This window comes from Phyllobates terribilis, unplaced genomic scaffold, assembly GCF_046119375.1.
Source record: "Phyllobates terribilis strain yellow unplaced genomic scaffold, ASM4611937v1 Scaffold_12__6_contigs__length_324123572, whole genome shotgun sequence".
Taxonomy (NCBI): Eukaryota; Metazoa; Chordata; class Amphibia; order Anura; family Dendrobatidae; genus Phyllobates; species Phyllobates terribilis.
The window spans coordinates 64,936,196-64,959,667 of NW_027362772.1; the positions used below are offsets into that span (position 1 = coordinate 64,936,196).

At 44.4% G+C, this 23,472-nt stretch overlaps 2 protein-coding genes across 4 annotated transcripts in view; one reads left to right on the forward strand and one right to left on the reverse strand.

The window, feature by feature from the left end:
- ATP1A3 (ATPase Na+/K+ transporting subunit alpha 3) overlaps positions 1-3,161 on the forward strand; it is a 148,334-nt gene extending 145,173 nt beyond the window's left edge. Inside the window, exons 21-23 of the mRNA XM_073655890.1 lie at positions 288-389; positions 780-871; positions 1,058-3,161. Of these exons, the coding sequence (XP_073511991.1) occupies positions 288-389; positions 780-871; positions 1,058-1,086 (223 nt within the window). The 3' untranslated portion in view covers positions 1,087-3,161. The remainder of the gene's footprint in view (positions 1-287; positions 390-779; positions 872-1,057) is intronic.
- A 3,420-nt stretch (positions 3,162-6,581) lies between these two features.
- Positions 6,582-14,956, reverse strand: RABAC1 (Rab acceptor 1). 3 transcript variants are annotated; one of them, XM_073655891.1, is made up of 6 exons: positions 14,825-14,956; positions 13,041-13,143; positions 11,414-11,623; positions 10,852-10,949; positions 7,555-7,656; positions 6,582-7,136 (listed from the first exon to the last, which is right to left on the reverse strand). In XM_073655891.1, the coding sequence occupies exons 2-6, from the start codon at positions 13,106-13,108 to the stop codon at positions 7,051-7,053; spliced, it is 564 nt and encodes a 187-aa protein (XP_073511992.1). In that variant the 5' UTR covers positions 13,109-13,143; positions 14,825-14,956; the 3' UTR covers positions 6,582-7,050. The 3 variants fall into 3 exon arrangements, with proteins under 3 accessions (XP_073511992.1, XP_073511993.1, XP_073511994.1); XM_073655892.1 differs by having other exon boundaries at positions 14,768-14,865; XM_073655893.1 differs by lacking the exon at positions 13,041-13,143 and having other exon boundaries at positions 14,825-14,948.
- Positions 14,957-23,472: the final 8,516 nt, after the last annotated feature.

The window sequence follows — 23,472 nt, forward strand, 5'->3', positions numbered from 1 at the left end:
AGGAGGATGTTGGTTTTAAATTTAGGTAGCGCATTCGAGAGAACTGGTGCAGCACGAGAAAAGTCGTGGGATGTTAAGATGGCAGAGGAGGTTAATCTTGGATCGTTAGTAAAGAAGAAGAGCACGGGAAGGGTGTTGAACAGAGATAAGGAAGAGAATGGTTCAGCAGCAGGGAAAGTGACTGGTGCATGGTGGCAGTTGTACAGAACGAGAGCCTGGTTACTCCCCTATAAAGATGAAGACTCCTTAAATCACCATTATAATCTGTTGAATTCTTTCCAATGCAGGAATAAGATCCTCATCTTTGGTCTATTCGAGGAAACCGCTCTCGCAGCATTCTTGTCTTATTGCCCTGGGATGGACATCGCACTGAGAATGTACCCATTGAAGTAAGGAAGATGAACGTTAGACATCCCAAAAGACACAGGGGACAGCTATTCCTCCAATTTCCCCCTTGGTTTGGCTGAGCATGCATGCATTTTGTATGACGAGAGGGGAATAGCTGCTGTCAGACATCTCTGGAGGTGGATAGTCCAAAATGCCCAATCCTTCTTTTCCCTGAAACCTGCCATCACGCCAAAGTTGGGACGCTCTATACACATGATCGGCCAGTCCCACCGAAATAAAATTTTACTATAGGGTCCCATAGGCACCTGTCTTCAGCTTTTACAAACACCTTTACCTTCTGTCAACCAAATAGGTCTAAGACTAATATCAGAAGCTGAAGCAGAAAGGAGATCCAATAAGCTGAAGCATCTTTTCTTTCTCTCTTCGCGCAGGCCCAGCTGGTGGTTCTGTGCCTTCCCATACAGCTTCCTCATCTTTATATATGATGAGATCCGAAAACTTATCCTTAGGAGACACCCAGGAGGTAAGTGCAGAGTCAGGGTTTTGTGTATACACATGAAGAATTTCGGAGAAAAACATACCTCTTTGCAATTGTGCCACCAGGCTCTGATTCACCCTGCTGGCGGGTTTGGACAGCTGTAATCAAATGACTTGTTCCCTTTAAGGCCTTTAATACACTAACTTGTCATTATTTTTCATTTCTTTACAGGTTGGGTAGAAAAAGAGTCCTATTATTAAATTCCCAGAGACACATCTCCCAGACCTGGACCCTCTCCAATCTCTGAATCCCCTTTCCCCCCTCTCCACTCCCCACCCCTAATCCCCCCCAACAAAGAAACAAAAAAAAACAAAAACAAGATAAAAACAAAACAAAAAAGAACTCCGACAAAAACAGCAACCACCACCACTACAGGATTTCAAGAAACGCAACGTTCGCTGTGAACCCACCTCCCAGCCTTCTGTTCCAGATTCCACTTTGGTTCTTTTTTTCGACTCATTTCTCTCCCCCCCTTTTTTTCTGTAAAATTATAAATATATATATATATTATATATAAATATAAATAGAACCAGTTTTTTCTTTTTTTTTTTCTTCTTTTTTTCCTTTATATGATTTACTTTTAATGTTATATTATCAAGGAGGGGGAGAGAGAGGATGGTAACAGAAAAAAGTGAAAGAGGTGAAGGGATCAAAAGGGTAGAGGAAAAACGCTATGGGGAAAAAGTGAAAGAGGTGAAGGAATTAAAAGGTTAGGGGAAAAAGGCCATGGGAAAAAAAAGGGAAAGAGGTGAAGGGATGGAAAGGGCAAAGGAAAAAGGCCATGGGGAAAAAAGTAAAATAGGTGAAGGGATGGAAAGGGTAGAGGAAAAAGGTTATGGGGAAAAATGTGAAAGAGGTGAGGGGATGGAAAGGGTAGAGGAAAAAGACCATGGGGAAAAATGTGAAAGAGGTGAGGGGATGGAAAGAGTAGAGGAAAAAGGCCATGGGGAAAAAAGTAAAATAGGTGAAGGGATGGAATGGGTAGAGGAAAAAGACCATGGGGAAAAAAGTGAAAGAGGTGAAGGGATCGAAAGGATAGAGGAAAAAGACCATGGGGAAAAAAGTGCAAGAGGTGAAGGGATCAAAAGGATAGAGGAAAAAGGCCACAGGGAAAAAAGCAAAATAGGTGAAGGGATGGAAAGGGTAGAGGAAAAAGACCATGAGAAAAAAGTGAAAGAGGTGAAGGGATGGAAAGGGAAGAGGAAAAAGGCCATGACTATGAATGCTAACCCCCTTCACTGCTGGCAATTTTAGTATTGAAGGAGGAGTGTAAAAAAGAAAGCTTTGAGAAGAGAAGGTGGAGAGATGTCAAATTTACTGGGGTGGGAGGAGGGCTGCAATAGTACTCTCTTCGTATTAACCTCTATGCTGCCAAAGGCTATGACCACGGCTCTTCGGAATTACTAGTAACGTGCTGTTTTATCAGCTTTGGGGTTAATTTTCGGGGATTTTCGAGGGCACCAGTAGTGGTCAAATGACTTCTCATGAACAATGTGTCCGGTGAACAGCCGTAGGGTTTTAAGGGGCATTAATAGGTCCCTGTTAACCCCCTTAGACTTCCGGAGGGACCAGATGAGCATCTCTCATATAGAAGTCTTATATGTGTAATAATAACCCCCTTCACTCAACCACCCACCTACTATTCCTCCATATCTGATGTACTCCGTCTATACGAGAGTGAGCGGTACATGTATCCATCCTGTGTATTAGGAGGGGGTGAGAGGTACGTGTCCAGGTGTCTGTGTGTTTATTAGAAGGGGGCGATAGGTACACGTCCTGATGTCTGTGTATTAGGAGGGAATGACGAGTGGATGTCCTGACGTCTTGTATTTAAAGGGTGTGCGAGATACAGTATATGTCCCTATTCTTCATGTGTAATATGCCAACGTCTGCAGAAAAGTGGAGCGGTGGGGGTGGAGAGGGCAGATTTGGAATAAGTAGACATCACAAAGTTATACAAGTAAAAGCGGAACAGACAATATATCCAGGATGGAGATAATAGTAACGGAGAAAGTATAGCAACATAGCGGAGGGATAGGAAAAAAAAATTGACAAAGCTAGAGCATCGTAGGCAATAAGAGGGACCCCGGTGAATCCCGATAGGTGGAGGCTTGTTTGCGTCTTGTGTCTGTTATGTGTCTCCACCCCCCCTCTTGCATTAGTTTTTGTCAGGTTGTCAAAGAATATTTTTTTTTTTTTATCTTGTGTTTTTCCTGCCATTTTCTGTGATTTACAAAAATAAATAATAATAAAAAATACCCCAAAAAACTGCAAACGGACTGATTTTTTATACTGCAGAAGCAAAGACATGCAAAACGGAGAAGGGTGAAGCATCTTGGATTGCAAAATAAAAAGGAACTCGTGTTCACGAGCCGCAATACCAGACACAGTCTATGGATAAGAGTGGCGCTGTTGTTAAACACATTTCAGGTGTTCCTGTAATTTCCAGATGACTGTTCAGAAGAGGCAGTCGTGTGTGTACATGCTATTTCTGGAATTTATATCACTTTGTATACATCATTTTTCTCCTCAGGCTCTAATTTTAAGTGGTATCTAAGATTCAGAGGAAATTCGCTACTATGATGTCTCCTATACACAGCACACAGACGCAACGGATTCCTGCTCTCCTGTCTAGATGCAACACATGTTCAGAAGTAGCAGCATGAAGGACATTATACTGCAGTTATGAGCAGTGTAGTCATGAATCCAGCTCTGGGGTGAGATAGAAGTAGCAGCATGAAGAACATTATAAAGCAGTTGTGAACAGTGTAGCTTTGCATCCAGCTCTGGGGTGAGATAGAAGTAGCAGCACGAAGAACATTATACTGCAGTTGTGAACAGTGTAGCTGTGCATCCAGCTCTGGGTTGAGCTAGTAGCAGCATGAAGGACATTATACAGCAGTTGTGAACAGTGTAGCTGTGCATCCAGCTCTGGGTTGAGCTAGTAGCAGCATGAAGGACATTATACTGCAGTTGTGAACAGTGTAGCTGTGCATCCAGCTCTGGGTTGAGATAGAAGTAGTAGCAAGAAGGACATTATACTGCAGTTGTGAGCTGTGTAGCTGTGCATCCAGCTCTGGGTTGAGCTAGTAGCAGCATGAAGGACATTATACTGCAGTTGTGAACTGTGTAGCTGTGCATCCAGCTCTGGGTTGAGCTAGTAGTAGCATGAAGGACATTATACTGCAGTTGTGAACAGTGTAGCTGTGCATCCAGCTCTAGGTTGAGCTAGTAGTAGCATGAAGGACATTATACTGCAGTTGTGAACTGTGTAGCTGTGCATCCAGCTCTGGGTTGAGCTAGTAGCAGCATGAAGGACATTATACTGCAGTTGTGAACTGTGTAGCTGTGCATCCAGCTCTGGGTTGAGCTAGTAGCAGCATGAAGGACATTATACAGCAGTTGTGAACTGTGTAACTGTGCATCCAGCTCTGGGTTGAGCTAGTAGTAGCATGAAGGACATTATACTGCAGTTGTGAACTGTGTAGCTGTGCATCCAGCTCTGGGTTGAGCTAGTAGTAGCATGAAGGACATTATACAGAAATTGTGAACAGTATAGTTGTGATTTCAACTCTGGTGTGAGACAAAAGTAACAACATGAAGGACATTATACTGCAGTTGTGAGCTGTGTAACTGTGCATCCAGCTCTGGGTTGAGCTAGTAGTAGCATGAAGGACATTATACTGCAGTTGTGAACTGTGTAGCTGTGCATCCAGCTCTGGGTTGAGCTAGTAGCAGCATGAAGGACATTATACTGCAGTTGTGAACTGTGTAGCTGTGCATCCAGCTCTGGGTTGAGCTAGTAGTAGCATGAAGGACATTATACTGCAGTTGTGAACAGTGTAGCTGTGCATCCAGCTCTGGGTTGAGCTAGTAGTAGCATGAAGGACATTATACTGCAGTTGTGAACTGTGTAGCTGTGCATCCAGCTCTGGGTTGAGCTAGTAGCAGCATGAAGGACATTATACTGCAGTTGTGAACTGTGTAGCTGTGCATCCAGCTCTGGGTTGAGCTAGTAGCAGCATGAAGGACATTATACAGCAGTTGTGAACTGTGTAACTGTGCATCCAGCTCTGGGTTGAGCTAGTAGTAGCATGAAGGACATTATACTGCAGTTGTGAACTGTGTAGCTGTGCATCCAGCTCTGGGTTGAGCTAGTAGTAGCATGAAGGACATTATACAGAAATTGTGAACAGTATAGTTGTGATTTCAACTCTGGTGTGAGACAAAAGTAACAACATGAAGGACATTATACTGCAGTTGTGAGCTGTGTAACTGTGCATCCAGCTCTGGGTTGAGCTAGTAGTAGCATGAAGGACATTATACTGCAGTTGTGAACTGTGTAGCTGTGCATCCAGCTCTGGGTTGAGCTAGTAGCAGCATGAAGGACATTATACTGCAGTTGTGAACTGTGTAGCTGTGCATCCAGCTCTGGGTTGAGCTAGTAGTAGCGTAACGATTAATTACTTCTCACGCATCCTGTTAAGATGACCATTTTATGCAGTCAGGAAGATCACCCATCGCTGCCACCAATTGACTGAAGATTGATGGACGAGACAACTTGCCTAGTAGTAATAGTAGTCGTTATTGGGCACTTTCACAGTGAACATGTAGTATATACACGTCCGATTTTACCATTCACCAGCAACTGTCCATTGAGAATCCCCTACCTCCCCTGGTGACGTCAGATGGTGCCACTAAATGAGATGTGGGTTCAGGCACCAAAAATTATGAGATCCCTGATCTTACGGACATAGTGTTCGGCGCTGCTCCACGATGCCGAACACGTCTTCCATAGCTATAGAACCTACACCTGTCACTAAAACCCCAAATATTAATATCTGGTAACGTGGCACCACAAAGTGTGGGACATTGGCCATGTTGCTTCCAGTCATATATCACTTAGTTTACTGGGTGCAGCAGTTGTGATAGTCGGTATTCTCTTCTTCAGATCTAGGAATGCTGAGCCCTGTATAACTCAGCCCACACCACCGATTGGCCACTTTCTGTGTACACTGACAAAAAGCTGCCAATCACTGTTGGGGCGTGGTTGGACCAGGAGGCACAAGACGCCTAGTCTTGCAGTGATAATCTCCTGCTGATAAAACACTGATTTTAATAAAACAACACACTGCCTAGTAAGTGACACATCATTGGAATCAGACTCTCTGCCCTTACATCATGGCGCCTTCTTTATACCACTTCAAAGACAAACAACTCCTTTAAACAACTTATGAAGTGCTTTTTTTTTGGACATTTTCTTAAACCATGTCCCCAATGGCGCTCTGTCCTGGAAGTGGGTGCAGATGCAATCATCTAGATTGGTGCAGGTCTTGGATGTCCTTATACCAGTGCAGATGTAACGTGTTGCGCTCTAGGAGGTTGATGGATGTACCCTTCCATTTGTTGACATTTTCAATGATGGGAGACGTTGCAGAAAGTGTTAAAAAGGTGCAGAGTTTCTAATAGAGATGTATTAAGTTGTCAATTTTCGGGCTTAGAACACATTTACAAAAAAAAATGATATGCAAAATGGACAATCCCTTTAAATAGGTTACATCACGCTCCAACCTGACAGCCAAATGTTTTTTTCCACCGCGATATTTTATGGCAGCCTTGTTTAGATGGGGGATGATGACGACATGTGGCTACGTCTCCATCTTGCTGGGGAGGACGTCCAGTAATTGTCAGAAGCGAGGAGTTAATTATAAGTTTATTACAGTATACGGTTACATATCACAAAGAGAGAAGAGGCAGAAAACCTCATACACAGACACAAGAAGCTCCGGCTCTAGCCTATCAATAAAGACACGCAGCTGTCGCTTCTTATCCCAGTTTTATTATTCTTACCTGGTCTAATCAGCCCACCCCACCCTGCAGTAAGCAGGACCCTTTATTAGATTGGCAGATCTTCTAGAAAAGGGGTCACTGGCCGACAGTCACCAACCTATAGGACATTGTGCAAAGGTTGCTGCAAAAGTGCTCACAGATGAAGGATTATTAAAGAGGGATAGAGAACATGACAAAGAGTACAGTCCGACGGGTCTTATCAGTGCTTCCATGTGATGGCACCACAGGGCAAAGAAGCGCTACTCCGTTTCCAATGAGTACAGTCTGACGGGTCGTAGTGCTTCCATGTGATGGCACCACAGGGCAAAGAAGCGCTACACTGGTTCCATCTGCAGCTCCTCTAAATCCCCTTCGATCTCATGGAAGGAGGCATGGGAGCCGATGACTACGAGGGTGGCACCTAGGGAGAAAAAAGGAGAGGATGAGAGTTCTGGAGATGAAAGCAGCACAATGTAATAGGGAGAGATGCCGCAGAGCGGAGTAACACATTGATTTCTTTACCATATAGAGAAGTTTATACAAGCGTATGGTTTTATATACAGACAGTAATAGAATTGTGTCTTCCCCAAACTCAGTCTCTAGGGCAGTGCCCTGCAACCAGTGGCAAGACTACAACTCCCATCATCCTCTGACAGCTCAAGGCTATGTCCACATGAAGCTTTTTTTGCAGTTTTATTAAACTTGTACTGTAGACAAATCAGACATGCAATCCGCAAATAAAAGTTAGTTTTATTCACCATGAGAATCAACATGAAAGATCTTGCAAGCGTCAGTGACGAGTTGGTCATCCTGCGGCAAAATGTGGTCACATTTCTTACCTAGAACCCAAAATACTGCTGCTCCTGCTCCGGCGAGCCAGAAAAATGGGAAGGAGACGGCGCCTGCCAGGCCATACTGATGAGCCGTACTGACTTCTCGACCTGTAATAAGAAGGTAGTGTGTTATCCCCCTGCTTATATATGTTACATTAGCAATCAGCTACATCTCAGTCTTTATATAGCTAGGATATATTCTGCAGCACGTTACATTTGCGTTGCAACAGATGAAAAAGCTGTGTGTATCCTTACTGGACAATCCCGTTAATGACCTGTGGGAAGGGCAGGTAAATCTGGATTCAGTCTGCAGTGTCCCTCCCAATATTACATACTAGATGCAAGGTCTAGGTGTCCAGGTGCTGTTGTCTTCACTAGCGCTCATGTATGAGCACCGCTCCATCCCTGGACTGAACAAATCTCACCTCTCTTGCGCTGATAAAACACTGATGCAGAAGGGTTTGTGATCCCCTCTCCCTCTCCAATCCAGTATCTGCCATGAGTACATTCCTATCCCTTGTCTTTGCATTGCCACTTTGAAAAGTTTCAGATTTAAAGTCTATGGAAACCTAAATGCAATAGGAATATTATAATCTTTTTCCTGCTGTAGAACCTCTGCACCTTATACACATAGCTGGCTGTGGAGACGGCGAAAGGGAGCACGAGACGAGACGGCGAAAGGGAGCAGGAGACGAGACGGCGAAAGGGAGCAGGAGACGAGACGGCGAAAGGGAGCAGGAGACGAGACGGCGAAAGGGAGCAGGAGACGAGACGGCGAAAGGGAGCAGGAGACGAGACGGCGAAAGGGAGCAGGAGACGAGACGGCGAAAGGGAGCAGGAGACGAGACGGCGAAAGGGAGCAGGAGACGAGACGGCGAAAGGGAGCAGGAGACGAGACGGCGAAAGGGAGCAGGAGACGAGACGGCGAAAGGGAGCAGGAGACGAGACGGCGAAAGGGAGCAGGAGACGAGACGGCGAAAGGGAGCAGGAGACGAGACGGCGAAAGGGAGCAGGAGACGAGACGGCGAAAGGGAGCAGGAGACGAGACGGCGAAAGGGAGCAGGAGACGAGACGGCGAAAGGGAGCAGGAGACGAGACGGCGAAAGGGAGCAGGAGACGAGACGGCGAAAGGGAGCAGGAGACGAGACGGCGAAAGGGAGCAGGAGACGAGACGGCGAAAGGGAGCAGGAGACGAGACGGCGAAAGGGAGCAGGAGACGAGACGGCGAAAGGGAGCAGGAGACGAGACGGCGAAAGGGAGCAGGAGACGAGACGGCGAAAGGGAGCAGGAGACGAGACGGCGAAAGGGAGCAGGAGACGAGACGGCGAAAGGGAGCAGGAGACGAGACGGCGAAAGGGAGCAGGAGACGAGACGGCGAAAGGGAGCAGGAGACGAGACGGCGAAAGGGAGCAGGAGACGAGACGGCGAAAGGGAGCAGGAGACGAGACGGCGAAAGGGAGCAGGAGACGAGACGGCGAAAGGGAGCAGGAGACGAGACGGCGAAAGGGAGCAGGAGACGAGACGGCGAAAGGGAGCAGGAGACGAGACGGCGAAAGGGAGCAGGAGACGAGACGGCGAAAGGGAGCAGGAGACGAGACGGCGAAAGGGAGCAGGAGACGAGACGGCGAAAGGGAGCAGGAGACGAGACGGCGAAAGGGAGCAGGAGACGAGACGGCGAAAGGGAGCAGGAGACGAGACGGCGAAAGGGAGCAGGAGACGAGACGGCGAAAGGGAGCAGGAGACGAGACGGCGAAAGGGAGCAGGAGACGAGACGGCGAAAGGGAGCAGGAGACGAGACGGCGAAAGGGAGCAGGAGACGAGACGGCGAAAGGGAGCAGGAGACGAGACGGCGAAAGGGAGCAGGAGACGAGACGGCGAAAGGGAGCAGGAGACGAGACGGCGAAAGGGAGCAGGAGACGAGACGGCGAAAGGGAGCAGGAGACGAGACGGCGAAAGGGAGCAGGAGACGAGACGGCGAAAGGGAGCAGGAGACGAGACGGCGAAAGGGAGCAGGAGACGAGACGGCGAAAGGGAGCAGGAGACGAGACGGCGAAAGGGAGCAGGAGACGAGACGGCGAAAGGGAGCAGGAGACGAGACGGCGAAAGGGAGCAGGAGACGAGACGGCGAAAGGGAGCAGGAGACGAGACGGCGAAAGGGAGCAGGAGACGAGACGGCGAAAGGGAGCAGGAGACGAGACGGCGAAAGGGAGCAGGAGACGAGACGGCGAAAGGGAGCAGGAGACGAGACGGCGAAAGGGAGCAGGAGACGAGACGGCGAAAGGGAGCAGGAGACGAGACGGCGAAAGGGAGCAGGAGACGAGACGGCGAAAGGGAGCAGGAGACGAGACGGCGAAAGGGAGCAGGAGACGAGACGGCGAAAGGGAGCAGGAGACGAGACGGCGAAAGGGAGCAGGAGACGAGACGGCGAAAGGGAGCAGGAGACGAGACGGCGAAAGGGAGCAGGAGACGAGACGGCGAAAGGGAGCAGGAGACGAGACGGCGAAAGGGAGCAGGAGACGAGACGGCGAAAGGGAGCAGGAGACGAGACGGCGAAAGGGAGCAGGAGACGAGACGGCGAAAGGGAGCAGGAGACGAGACGGCGAAAGGGAGCAGGAGACGAGACGGCGAAAGGGAGCAGGAGACGAGACGGCGAAAGGGAGCAGGAGACGAGACGGCGAAAGGGAGCAGGAGACGAGACGGCGAAAGGGAGCAGGAGACGAGACGGCGAAAGGGAGCAGGAGACGAGACGGCGAAAGGGAGCAGGAGACGAGACGGCGAAAGGGAGCAGGAGACGAGACGGCGAAAGGGAGCAGGAGACGAGACGGCGAAAGGGAGCAGGAGACGAGACGGCGAAAGGGAGCAGGAGACGAGACGGCGAAAGGGAGCAGGAGACGAGACGGCGAAAGGGAGCAGGAGACGAGACGGCGAAAGGGAGCAGGAGACGAGACGGCGAAAGGGAGCAGGAGACGAGACGGCGAAAGGGAGCAGGAGACGAGACGGCGAAAGGGAGCAGGAGACGAGACGGCGAAAGGGAGCAGGAGACGAGACGGCGAAAGGGAGCAGGAGACGAGACAGCGAAAGGGAGCAGGAGACGAGACAGCGAAAGGGAGCAGGAGACGAGACAGCGAAAGGGAGCAGGAGACGAGACAGCGAAAGGGAGCAGGAGACGAGACAGCGAAAGGCACCGTCTATAGAGACCTAAGACATGTGAACCAACAGGCTCGCTTCCTCTGGGCACAGGGAGACATTTTCTATTCCTCAGTCGGGTACAGATCGTGTCAGCAATGCCATCTCATAACTTACCAAACAGGACCATCTTGGACTGCAGGGTCTTCAGGTAAATGATGTAACAGGCACCAAAGAAGACGGCGATGGCGATAAGCAGCATGGGGCTGGTGATACTGTGACAAAGATTATAATTATTGGGGTGTTAGTCAAGTTTTCATTCAGATCATTTTGGCGTAGACAAGAATATTTAATCACTTGGGATTGGAGGAAGTCCCAGAGCTGGGATTCCTACTAATCATAAAGTGATGATACAACCTAGTGATCGGGAATCACTACACAATACAAGTCAACGGGAACAAGGTGGGTACATGACCAAGGAATTTGCCATAAGAGCTATTTGCAGGACCCTGGTTCACTGGTCCGGTCTGTAGTCCATGACTGTCGGACCAGAGTCCAGTTGACCTCCTGCTACTGCCGAAATCTCTTCTGATTAGAATTCTCGGTGGGACATCGGAGATTAGAACGCACCGGGGAAATCGGCAGGTTGGTGGAGGTTCACCAGGCTTTAATCCAGCAGAACGGGCTACAAACGTGGTGACCTGACCAGGCAGCTCTGGAGTATAACACCGGTACTCACATGCAGTACATAATGAGCCCCAGAAAGACGAAGATGTAGTTGCTCTGGAAATGGTCCACGTTTCGTGTCACTCGCTTACAAAGATCTCCAAAGTTCTGTGGCCGAGAGAAGCGTCTCTGATCTACAAAGTTGTTCCATGGGCGGATGTGAGACCGGCGCCGGTCAAACCAGTCCTTGGCTGTCGCTTGAGTTATCATCTTGGGAAAAATCCTGTGGATCAAGAAAGTGGGAGACTAATGAGTGAAGGAAGAAGGGTAAAGCCACCGTCAACTACTCGTTAGCTAAAATATGAGATTCTGCAAAATCCGCCATAATTCTGTTCTCATTTACCAAAATGAAATATTCCAGGTGTAAGAGTGAGAGTCACTGCAATATAAGGAGAGGAAGGAAAAATAATTTCTTCCTCAATTTTCTCCTTACCAGACTTTCATTTTGCAATCAAACTGGGAAATATATAAAATATTATATCACTATTATTGGTTAATTTCTGTTCCAACAGGTTGAACATTTCACTTTACTCCTCACAATCCAATGTCTTGCTGTGAGATAACTGTCGGCAAAAGAAACCCCCCACCCTTATACATAGGGGGCAGTATTATAGTAGTTATATTCTTGTACATAGGGGCAGTATTATAGTAGTTATATTCTTGTACATAGGAGCAGCATTATAGTAGTTATATTCTTGTACATAGAAGCAGTATTATAGTTGCTATATTCTTGTACATAGGAGCAGTAGTATAGCAGTTATATTCTTGTACATAGGGGGCAGTATTATAGTAGTTATATTCTTGTACATAGAAGCAGTATTATAGTTGCTATATTCTTGTACATAGGAGCAGTAGTATAGCAGTTATATTCTTGTACATAGGGGGCAGTATTATAGTAGTTATATTCTTGTACATAGGAGCAGTAGTATAGCAGTTATATTCTTGTACATAGGGGGCAGTATTATAGTAGTTACTAGATGGTGGCCCGATTCTAACGCATCGGGTATTCTAGAATATGTATGCGTCCGACCGGGCGCGACTAATCAGCGAAGCAGTGTTTAAATGGGTTGTGCACTACTTTAAATTAACTGCCAAATGTATCCCCCCCGGGGCCCCTAATGAATTTTGGAGGACCGGGGAGCGAGGCCGCCGGTCGGGGTACTTCTGCTACGAGCAGCTGGGAAATGACCGGCTAGCACAGGGTGAGCGTGTGAGGGAGATGACCGGCTAGCACAAGATGAGCGTGTGAGGGTGAGAATGTGAGGGTGAGCGTGGGAGCGGGTGAGGGTGAGCGTGGGAGCGTGTGAGGGTGAGCGTGGGAGCGAGCGTCTGAGGGTGAGCCGCTAACGGCCGCCATCTAGTTCTGAAATCACGCCTCGCTGATTGGCCGCGGCCTGACCAATCAGCGACGTGGGATTTCCTGGACAGACAGACGGATAAGACAATTATATATATTAGATATTCTTGTACATAGGAGCAGTATTATAGTAGTTATATTCTTCTACATAGGGGGCAGTATTCTAGTAGTTATATTCTTCTACATAGGGGGCAGTATTCTAGTAGTTATATTCTTATATATAGGAGCAGTATTCTAGTAGTTATATTCTTATACACGACAATACATTCATCATAGTTCCTACTTGTTAATAAGACCAGCGGGCCCCTCTTCTGCGCCTCCATTTAACACATCCCCACTCTTCCCTGCCATGGTTAGTGCCTCTTGTCAGTCAGAATAGTAAAAGCCTGTGAGAAGGTAGAGAAAGAAACAGAACATGGCACAGAGAGGATCCTTTAAGAAAGGCGAGCCTGTACTAAAAAAATACAGATAAATTCCTTTAAGATTCATCTTCTCAATTCAGAAGGACAGGTCAGGTGGACCACTTTGTCAAAGACCACTGGGGACCCCAAGAAGAAGGAAGTGGTTTAAAAACTGTTTTGCTGTCTATATAGCGGTTAATGAGTGACACACAGCGGCAATGGCATCTATTAGACTCAGCAATGACGTAGTATGGCAGAACGAATGGATCTCAACAGATCACCTCCGGTATTGACTGGGGGCTGTTTACTTTACTTTTTTTTCCCCCCTTATCATAAATGACGTCTGGGAAATATTTTTAGATATAAAAATTGTATATATTTATACACATACTCCAAAATAAGAATTTTATATTAGATTTTTATTTTTTTTTATTTTTTAACCTGGTGTAAAAAAAAATTATATCAAATTATTTATATTATATATAAAATAAAAATTTCATATAAGTTATATAAAAAAAAAAAAAGCTTCCCAGAAGTAGTTTATGATCGGGGGGAGGGGAGTGCAATTGACTTGTAAACGTTTAAAGTTCTTTTTTCCATTAAAACAGTAAACGCAATTAAATAAACAAATAAGTGAAAAATATGAATACACAATGTATTTAAAATATACAGAAAAAAATAAATAAAACATTGTCTATGGCAACCTTAAGATTCCTTGTTGCTGTCCTGTTCGTTCGTTACTATTTGTATCAACGAGAGGAACAAAATTGGTGACTGTTTTAATTATATAAAATTCTTAAAAAGTCAAAAAAGATTGTACAAAAGTTAGAAAAAGATAAAAAACTAAAAATATTGAAAAACTAAACAAAAAGCTAAAAAAGGGGGTCTGGTTATTTAGGACCTAATGAAATGTCTGAAGAGTTAGGGGAATACGTAAAGGTCTGGGGGTTTCTGATGGTGGCGGTTACAGGCTGTGGGGGGCGCTGCCTTACATAGTAGTTACCAGTGATGTTTATCGCCCGTCTATGTTCCAGGATGTAGTCACTGCCCGGGCATCCTGAGTTAGGGGGGCGGCGCACAGCAGCGAGCCTGGAAGTTTAACCCTGCACTGCCCCATCTGTGTGACATCACAGTGTGCGACACGTCTAGTGGGCTACAGATCTCCGATGACATCATAGAGATCTGTAGCGTCAAATCAGCATCTCCGATGTGAGAAGCTGAATAACTTCCCAAAATATTTTAACCCCTTCCACTCCAACGTACACACTCAATAGTCAGGATAAATTAAGAAAATGTAAAAGTGGGAACCATGGAAAAAAAACAAAAAAAAAAAAAACACACAAACCACCTATAAATTAAAAAGCCATAAAAAAATATTATAAATATATAATAATTTTTTAGCCACATGCAAAAATTAAAATTTGATTATTTTTTTTTAATGAAAGCCGCAGAGTAAAGGTTAATTTATCAGGCCCCAAGATCTCTGCTTGCTGTCAGTGAATAGAAAGTCTGGTTTCCATTAGACGCCACTGATACATTGTAGCAAAGCATCAGCTGATCATAGAGGGGACTGGACACAGACATCAGGCTTTGCTTAAGTCTCACATACCCCGCACTACAAGTCCCAGCCAGCTACAGTAACTGTCAGCGCTCCTCGACCACCTACCTCCTCTCCCCTCCGAGACCGGAAGTGATCTGGCACTGGCCGGAAAAATAGAAAACAAAACGAGTGCTGCTGCCATAGCAACTAATGCCACGAAGGCAAACGTGATGACGTCACGCTGCAATGCCAACAGGGAAGTGTAGTCCTATTTGTTTAGGAAACCACGCCCTGAGCTAACTTCAGCCTATCAAAGCGCTGCGAGACTGAACATTCAGCCAATGACAGCGTCGCTGAGCTGCTGTGATTGGCTGGATCTATACTTAGAAGCAGAAATCAACTCGTCTCTCTTTTTTTCTAACATGAGACAGCCGTCAGGAGAGGGGGAGAGTCGTGTTCTGTGACGCCTCCATTCCCTATTAACACTATTGCAGTTTTTAGGATATTTTCTGGTTATTTAGTCCCAAATTATGCGCCAAAATTTTACTATATGAGAACCAGTGGACCAGTTGTGGGCCCCAGTGCAAGAGCACCAGTGGGGCCCCCCTCAATTATTGCATGTCTTTTCATGTGGGGTCAAAGGAACCTTTTAGGCCCCCTACGGTAAGGTGGGATTGTAACCCTTGCACCATTATAATTACAACCCGTTGGGGACCACTGAAGTAGTATTCCCCCCATCCTCTGATACTCAACCATATACCCCCCCATCTCAAAAGGAGTATATATATGTTATATACCACCACCATACAAGAGTGTCATAGTATGATGTGTGAGCAATGGAATGACTAAGCTCAAGACCCGTTAAAAAGGGACCAAGACGTCTGCCCCCCTTTTCCCCACCGCAAAAAAAAAATGTTAATTTAATAAAATAGAGAAAATAAAATATATATATTCTCAAAAAATAAAAAATGACTGGAGGGGGTTAAGTACGGCAGTCATTTGCACCTTCCATTTTTTCCCCTCCCTTCTTTCAAGGGCCATCAGTTTTCTTTTCTTCCCTGTCAGACACTTCAGAGGTTTTTTTTGTTTTTTTGGAGGGGAGAGTTCCAGTTTTTTTTAATGATACTCATTTTACTAAATGTACTGAGAAAAAAAAAACAAATACCAGTAAATAAATAAGTTTATTAAGTTAGGAATAAATATAAAAGTTAAAGACTGTATGGAAAGCGAGGGGCACCATCACCGCCGATTGCGGTTAAGATGGAAGTGGATGTCAGGCTGGGGCAGCCTGGAGCTGTGCCACTCTCGTCCTTTTATTTCTCGCGCTATCTGACAGAGCGCACACACCAGGCAGCCGCAGATGGCGCAGTAGTCGTTTAGAAGGCTTCCCTGCAGAAACAAGAAGGAGCAAGTGAATGCAAGATTTTAACACCAAATGGATGAGTAAGGGGTATTCTCAAGTCTGAACCTCAGACCCTCACTGGGGGTCTGAAGGGTTCTGTATTAACAAGTGGAGGTCCATCATGAGCACTGCAGCTGCATTCATTGTAATGGGAGTGTCGAAGACCAGCCACATGCAGCACTTGGCCATCTCCAATGGTCCCTTTAAGAGTAAACTTGATTGCTGTGTGAATGGAGCGGTGGTCACTCTTTAAAGCCCTGGGGGCCTCAGCAGTCTAAGAGTCCCCACCCCCATCTCCTTTAAAGAGCTGTCTAGGTCAACAAGACCATTGGTCCCATTCGTGTCATCTACTGGGACCTGAGCTACAGAATCCAAGAACTGCCACTGTCACTGCCTGAATGATGTGTCATGTACAGAGCTGGCGCTCCACATCTGAAGGCCATGGGACCTTGGGGTGTCGGGTGGCAGACCGTCACTGATCTGAAATTGATGGCTAATCCTAAAAATAAGGCAGTGTCTTCGACCTGGACAACCCTTCCAGAAGGGTTATCCAATTGGTGATCTTCAGAAGTAGGAGGTTAAACAAAGACCTATGACCACCGCAGATTCAGCCAACTTTTGTTGAATAACCCCCTTTTGAAGGGGACCTGTCTCTTGCCATAAATATATAATTTTATTACCCTATATAATTGCTGCTGTTTTCCTGAATCTGGAATAGTTTCTCCTTTGTTCCTGAGATATGGCCTCCTCTTTCTTTAGACAAGTCTAGTCTTGTTAATCAAGTTGGTATGGTCAAAGAACACTCCCACAAGTAACTGAATACCACACCCACTTTTTTAATAAGACTAGAGTTCTATGCATAGAAGAGAAGGTCACATCTCAGGAACAAATGGAGATATAGATATAATTTATGCCTCAGTCCAGTCAAAACTGATCCATCCCGACCCATTGGAGAAAACTCACCGGGATCTTATAGCGTTCACGGACACCGGTTCTCAGTGCAAACATGGCCCCCGGCAGCATGCCAAAGCAGCACATCTCACCAAATAGTGCTGACAAGTAGCAAGGGAGGAAGAAGGGGCAGAGAGAGCCCAAGATACCTGGAACAAGGAGGAAGGAGATCAAACAATCACCACAATGTTCAGAAGTAGTTTGCGTGCAGTGGCAAGACTCACAGATTGGAATGTCTTCGAAACACTGAAAGAGTCCAGTACTCCAAGATATGGGTCCTAATGTCATGGGTCCTCCGCAAGGTCCATAAGGCATTGGATTGACCATTTGTGCACCAGTCTGCAGATTTAGGACAATTTGGGGTGGAGCCTGTGGTTGCGGCTGGGTGACAACTGAAAAGAGTGCATTTACAAAAAAAAAAAAAATTTAGTACAGGATTTTTGAGTGCATGCATAAAATGAGATAATGTAATGACGGCATTTCTTTAAAAAAGGGGTTGTCCAGGCTTTGAAAAAAATACTTTTCTATGATTTTCTGCTGTGAACAGGTAATTAAAGTAGGTTATCTGCTGGAAAGCAGACACAAAGTCTGAACTTAGTGTATACCAGAGGTGACAAATTTATCACCTCCAGAAAACTTCGGTGTCTGATTATCATCCCTCTGAAGACCAGAAGTCCAGTTATGAACATTGATATTGTGACAGGTGTAGGTCCTATAGTTATGGGAGACATCTTCTGTGCCGTGACAAACGCAACACCTTTACTTAGATCACTGAGCGGCCTGCTCATCAGCCCCAAATTAATAATTTATTGGCCCAATGTATAATGATAGTAAGAAAGCAGCTGCGGCCTCATCCATCACTCGCGTAATGTTCTGAGGATTGGAGGCGCCGGACTGCTGGTTTGTGACAAACTAGTGGCAGAGGAGGGATGTCTGCACGATTCCCTGGTGGATTCCCGACACCTTGAAATGCTCTGCTAGGATGATTCCTACTGGTTGACTGTAGTGGCCACTAACACGCAATCACTGACCTCAACAGGTAGGTCCTGTATACGCTAGCATCACAACAGATTGTTACCAATCACTGCTGGACTGATACGGACCCCCTGCAAAATCCCTTTAACATTCACCTAATGTAGTATCCCTGCTGTATGAGCAACCAGAAGCCTCAGAGGAGATGACGAGCCTTGTGCCAGCACCAAGTGGCACGTAGGAAGCACGGCAGCATCTACATTACAGTGCCGAGGACGTACCTGGCGTCACAGGGAGATCTACTGGTATGGTGGACGCATATTTAGCCATTTGTGTGGGCACAGTCACTGGGAGCGGGCTACGAATGGCAGATGGCACAGCCGACGGAATCTGCAACGCAGGCCCCTGCATTTTTATCTGGTCGTCAGCTCCCATCTGCTAAACAAAAAAGAAAACAAAATTTCAAATCTGGTTAAAATAAAGTATATTATATTATATTATATTATATTATATTATATTATATTATATTATATTATATTATATTATATTATATTATATTATATTATATTATATTATATTATATTATATTATATTATATTATATTTATATATATATATATATATATATATATATATATATATATATATAAAGTGTGAACAACATTTTAGAAGTCTTTTTTGCTGCCATTATACATTAAAAAACGCATAATTATTTTTTTAATGTATAATGGCAGCAAAAAGACCTCTAAAATGAATTTTTTTTTATTATTTTTTTTTTTAATTATATATACAGATAAATAAGTTACAAAGCTTCTATCCTTTGCACCTCTGTATCCAGACATCACAGTATTGACATCCATGTGCACTACATGATTTTTCACAGACCCATAGACTTGTTTTAGCACTTTTCATCCGTGCTGCCAGAAAAGCACAGACATGTGAACAGCAGCATAAATTATGATGCAATTTGCACGTCTCAGTCAAGAAAAGAGAAGTTTTTACTGCAAAATGTGCAAATCAAGGCCAGAAATTCTCCCAGCATAATTCTGGGCATCCCTCATACCCAGCACTCCTCCCCTGTGTACTTACCCCTCATCGCTCTGTGTGACCCTCTCCCTCCCTGAGCTGATGCGGCTCCTCCTCATAAGCTTCTATAATCAATGCTAATTAGCCCCACACCTGTCATTCTTAATTAGACTTTTTTTTCTGTGTCATCTAATGCCCCAATTCATCAGTTGCATTTTTTTAAAGTCACTTTCCGTTTTTTTTCTTGGGGTATTAGTTGCCATTTTTGGCAACCAAAATTCATGAATTTCTCACAAAGTCAAAAATGGGCTTTAATTCCCGACTTGAACTGTTTTAGGCAACATTTTTCATGTTGCAGATTTTCTGCACTTGTTAAGTAAAATAGGTCACTTGTATTTTTTCGAAAAAAAAAGCAGCGTAAAAAAAACTCACCAAAATTTATTGTGGGAACGCAGCCTTAGGAGCCAAAGGCTGCAAAATGTGCTCAAAAATGTTGTCATAGTCAAAAATACACAAAGGTGAAACTGGAGTGAAGTTGTGACAAATTTTGCCACGTTTTAAAAAGTTGCATTTGATGAAACAGCCCTAAAAAATCTGGACTCTGACCAAAAAGCAGAAAACAAACAAAAAAAAAATCCACATAAAAAACTCTTAAAATGCACTTTGTATACTATTCTTATTTATTTAAATATTTCTGCATGATTTTCTGCAAACTCATATCTGCTACTTGTCCAACTATATCCTGTCTGATGCAATTTTAGAAAGTTCTGAAAAAAAAACCCAATTAGAAAAATAAAAAGCTCAAGTTATAAATTGTAATATTCAATTGCAAAACAATGTAAAATGCTCATTTTTGCTGTTATTTTCATGTATGCAGTTATTTCCTTTTTGGCCTGCAGGGATCACTGTTGTCTGAAATATCAGCCAGCAGGAATCTCTGTGATGCAGAACAGCACAAAAATAAGGATGAATGCACACACAGCAGCTTTCAAGGGGGAAAGAAAGCCAAAAAAACAACACGTATTTCATGGCCTTTCATTAATCTATCTTTATATAGATGTGTGTACATTATATATATATATATATATATATATATGTATATATATATATATATGTATATATATATACATATATATATATATATATATATATATATATATATATATATATACAGTACAGACCAAAAGTTTGGACACACCTTCTCATTAAAAGATTTTCTGTATTTTCTTGACTATCAAAATTGTACATTCACACTGAAGGCATCAAAACTATGAATTAACACGTGTGGAATTATATACTTAACAAAAAAGTGTGGAACAACTGAAAATATGTCTTATATTCTAGGTTCTTCAAAGTAGCCACCTTTTGCTTTGATGACTGCTTTGCACACTTTTGGCATTCTCTTGATGAGCTTCAAGAAGTAGTCACTAGAAATGGTCTTCCAACAATCTTGAAGGAGTTCCCAGAGATGCTTAGCACTTGTTGGCCCTTTTGCCTTCACTCTGCGGTCCAGCTCACCCCAAACCATTTCGATTGGGTTCAGGTCTGGTGATTGTGGAGGCCAGGTCATCTGGCGTAGCACCCCATCACTCTCCTACTTGGTCAAATAGCCCTTACACAGCCTGGAGGAGTGTTTGGGGTCATTGTCCTGTTGAAAAATAAATGATGGTCCAACTAAACGCAAACCGGATGGAATAGCATGCCGCTGCAAGATGCTGTGGTAGCCATGCTGGTTCAGTATGCCTTCAATTTTGAATAAATTCCCAACAGTGTCACCAGCAAAGTACCCTCACACCCTCACACCTCCTCCTCCATGCTTCACGGTGGGAACCAGGCATGTAGAGTCCATCCGTTCACCTTTTCTGCATCGCACAAAGACACAGTGGTTGGAACTAAACATCTCAAATTTGGACTCATCAGACCAAAGCACAGATTTCCACTGGTCTAATGTCCATTCCTTGTGTGCTTTAGCCCAAACCAGTCTCTTCTGCTTGTTGCCTGTCCTTAGCAGTTGTTTCCTAGCAGCTATTTTACCATGAAGGCCTGCTGCACACAGTCTCCTCTAAACAGTTGTTGTAGAGATGTGTCTGCTGCTAGAACTCTGTGTGGCATTGACCTGGTCTCTAATCTGAGCTGCTGTTAACCTGCGATTTCTGAGGCTAGTGACTCGGATAAACTTATCCTCAGAAGCAGAGGTGACTCTTGGTCTTCCTTTCCTGGGGCGGTCCTCATGTGAGCCAGTTTCTTTGTAGCGCTTGATGGTTTTTGCAACTGCACTTGGGGACACTTTCAAAGTTTTCCCAATTTTTCGGACTGACTGACCTTCATTTCTTAAAGTAATGATGGCCACTCATTTTTCTTTACTTAGCTGCTTTTTTCTTGCCATAATACAAATTCTAACAGTCTATTCAGTAGGACTATCAGCTGTTTATCCACCAGACTTCTGCACAACACAACTGATGGTCCCAACCCCATTTATAAGGCAAGAAATCCCACTTATTAAACCTGACAGGGCACACCTGTGAAGTGAAAACCATTTCCGGTGACTACCTCTTGAAGCTCATCAAGAGAATGCCAAGAGTGTGCAAAGCAGTCATCAAAGCAGAAGGCGGCTACTGTGAAGAACCTAGAATATAAGACATATTTTCAGTTGTTTCACACTTTTTTGTTAAGTATATAATTCCACATGTGTTAATTCATAGTTTTGATGCCTTCAGTGTGAATGTACAATTTTCAAAGTCATGAAAATACAGAAAAATCTTTAAATGAGAAGTTGTGTCCAAATTTTTGGTCTGTACTGTATATATACTTATAGAATCACAATGCAATCAAGGACAATACAAAACCTTAAATCAATAGCTTAAATATCTGAACACTCGTTGAATTATTGTGTGAATAAAAAAATCTAAAATTATATAAAAATAAAAAAATGATATAAAAAATCTATATATAAAAATTCTATATACTATATATATATATATATATATATATATATATATATATATATATATACAGTACAGACCAAAAGTTTGGACACACCTTCTCATTTAAAGATTTTTCTGTATTTTCATGACTTTGAAAATTGTACATTCACACTGAAGGCATCAAAACTATGAATTAACACATGTGGAATTATATACTTAACAAAAAAGTGTGAAACAACTGAAAATATGTCTTATATTCTAGGTTCTTCAAAGTAGCCACCCTTTGCTTTGATGACTGCTTTGCACACTCTTGGCATTCTCTTGATGAGCTTCCAGAGGTAGTCACCGGAAATGGTTTTCACTTCAAAGGTGTGCCCTGTCAGGTTTAATAAGTGGGATTTCCTGCCTTATAAATAGGGTTGGGACCATCAGTTGTGTTGTGCAGAAGTCTGGTGGATACACAGCTGATAGTCCTACTGAATAGACTGTTAGAACTTGTATTATGGCAAGAAAAAAGCAGCTAAGTAAGGATAAACTAGTGGCCATCATTACTTTAAGAAATGAAGGTCAGTCAGTCCGAAAAATTGGGCAAACTTTAAATGTGTCCCCAAGTGCAGTTGCAAAAACCATCAAGCGCTACAAAGAAACTGGCTCCCATGAGGACCGCCCCTGGAAAGGAAGACCAAGAGTCACCTCTGCTTCTGAGGATAAGTTTATCCGAGTCACCAGCCTCAGAAATCGCAGGTTAACAGCAGCTCAGATTAGAGACCAGGTCAATGCCACACAGAGTTCTAGCAGCAGACACATCTCTTCAACAACTGTTAAGAGGAGACTTTGTGCAGCAGGCCTTCATGGTAAAATAGCTGCTAGGAAACCACTGCTAAGGACAGGCAACAAGCAGAAGAGACTTGTTTGGGCTAAAGAACACAAGGAATGGACATTAGACCAGTGGAAATCTGTGCTTTGGTCTGATGAGTCCAAATTTGAGATCTTTGGTTCCAACCACCGTGTCTTTGTGCAACGCAGAAAAGGTGAACGGATGGACTCTACATGCCTGGTTCCCACCGTGAAGCATGAAGGAGGAGGTGTGATGGTGTGGGGGTGCTTTGCTGGTGACACTGTTGGTGATTTGTTCAAAATTGAAGGCATACTGAACCAGCATGGCTACCACAGCATCTGGCAGCGGCATGCTATTCCATCCGGTTTGCGTTTAGTTGGACCATCATTTATTTTTCAACAGGACAATGACCTCAAACACACCGCCAGGCTGTGTAAGGGCTATTTGACCAAGAAGGAGAGTGATGGGGTGCTACGCCAGATGACCTGGCCTCCACAGTCACCAGACCTGAACTCAATCAAGATGGTTTGGGGTGAGCTGGACCGCAGAGTGAAGGCAAAAGGGCCAACAAGTGCTAAGCATCTCTGGGAACTGCTTCAAGATTGTTGGAAGACCATTTCCGGTGACTACCACTTGAAGGTCATCAAGAGAATGCCAAGAGT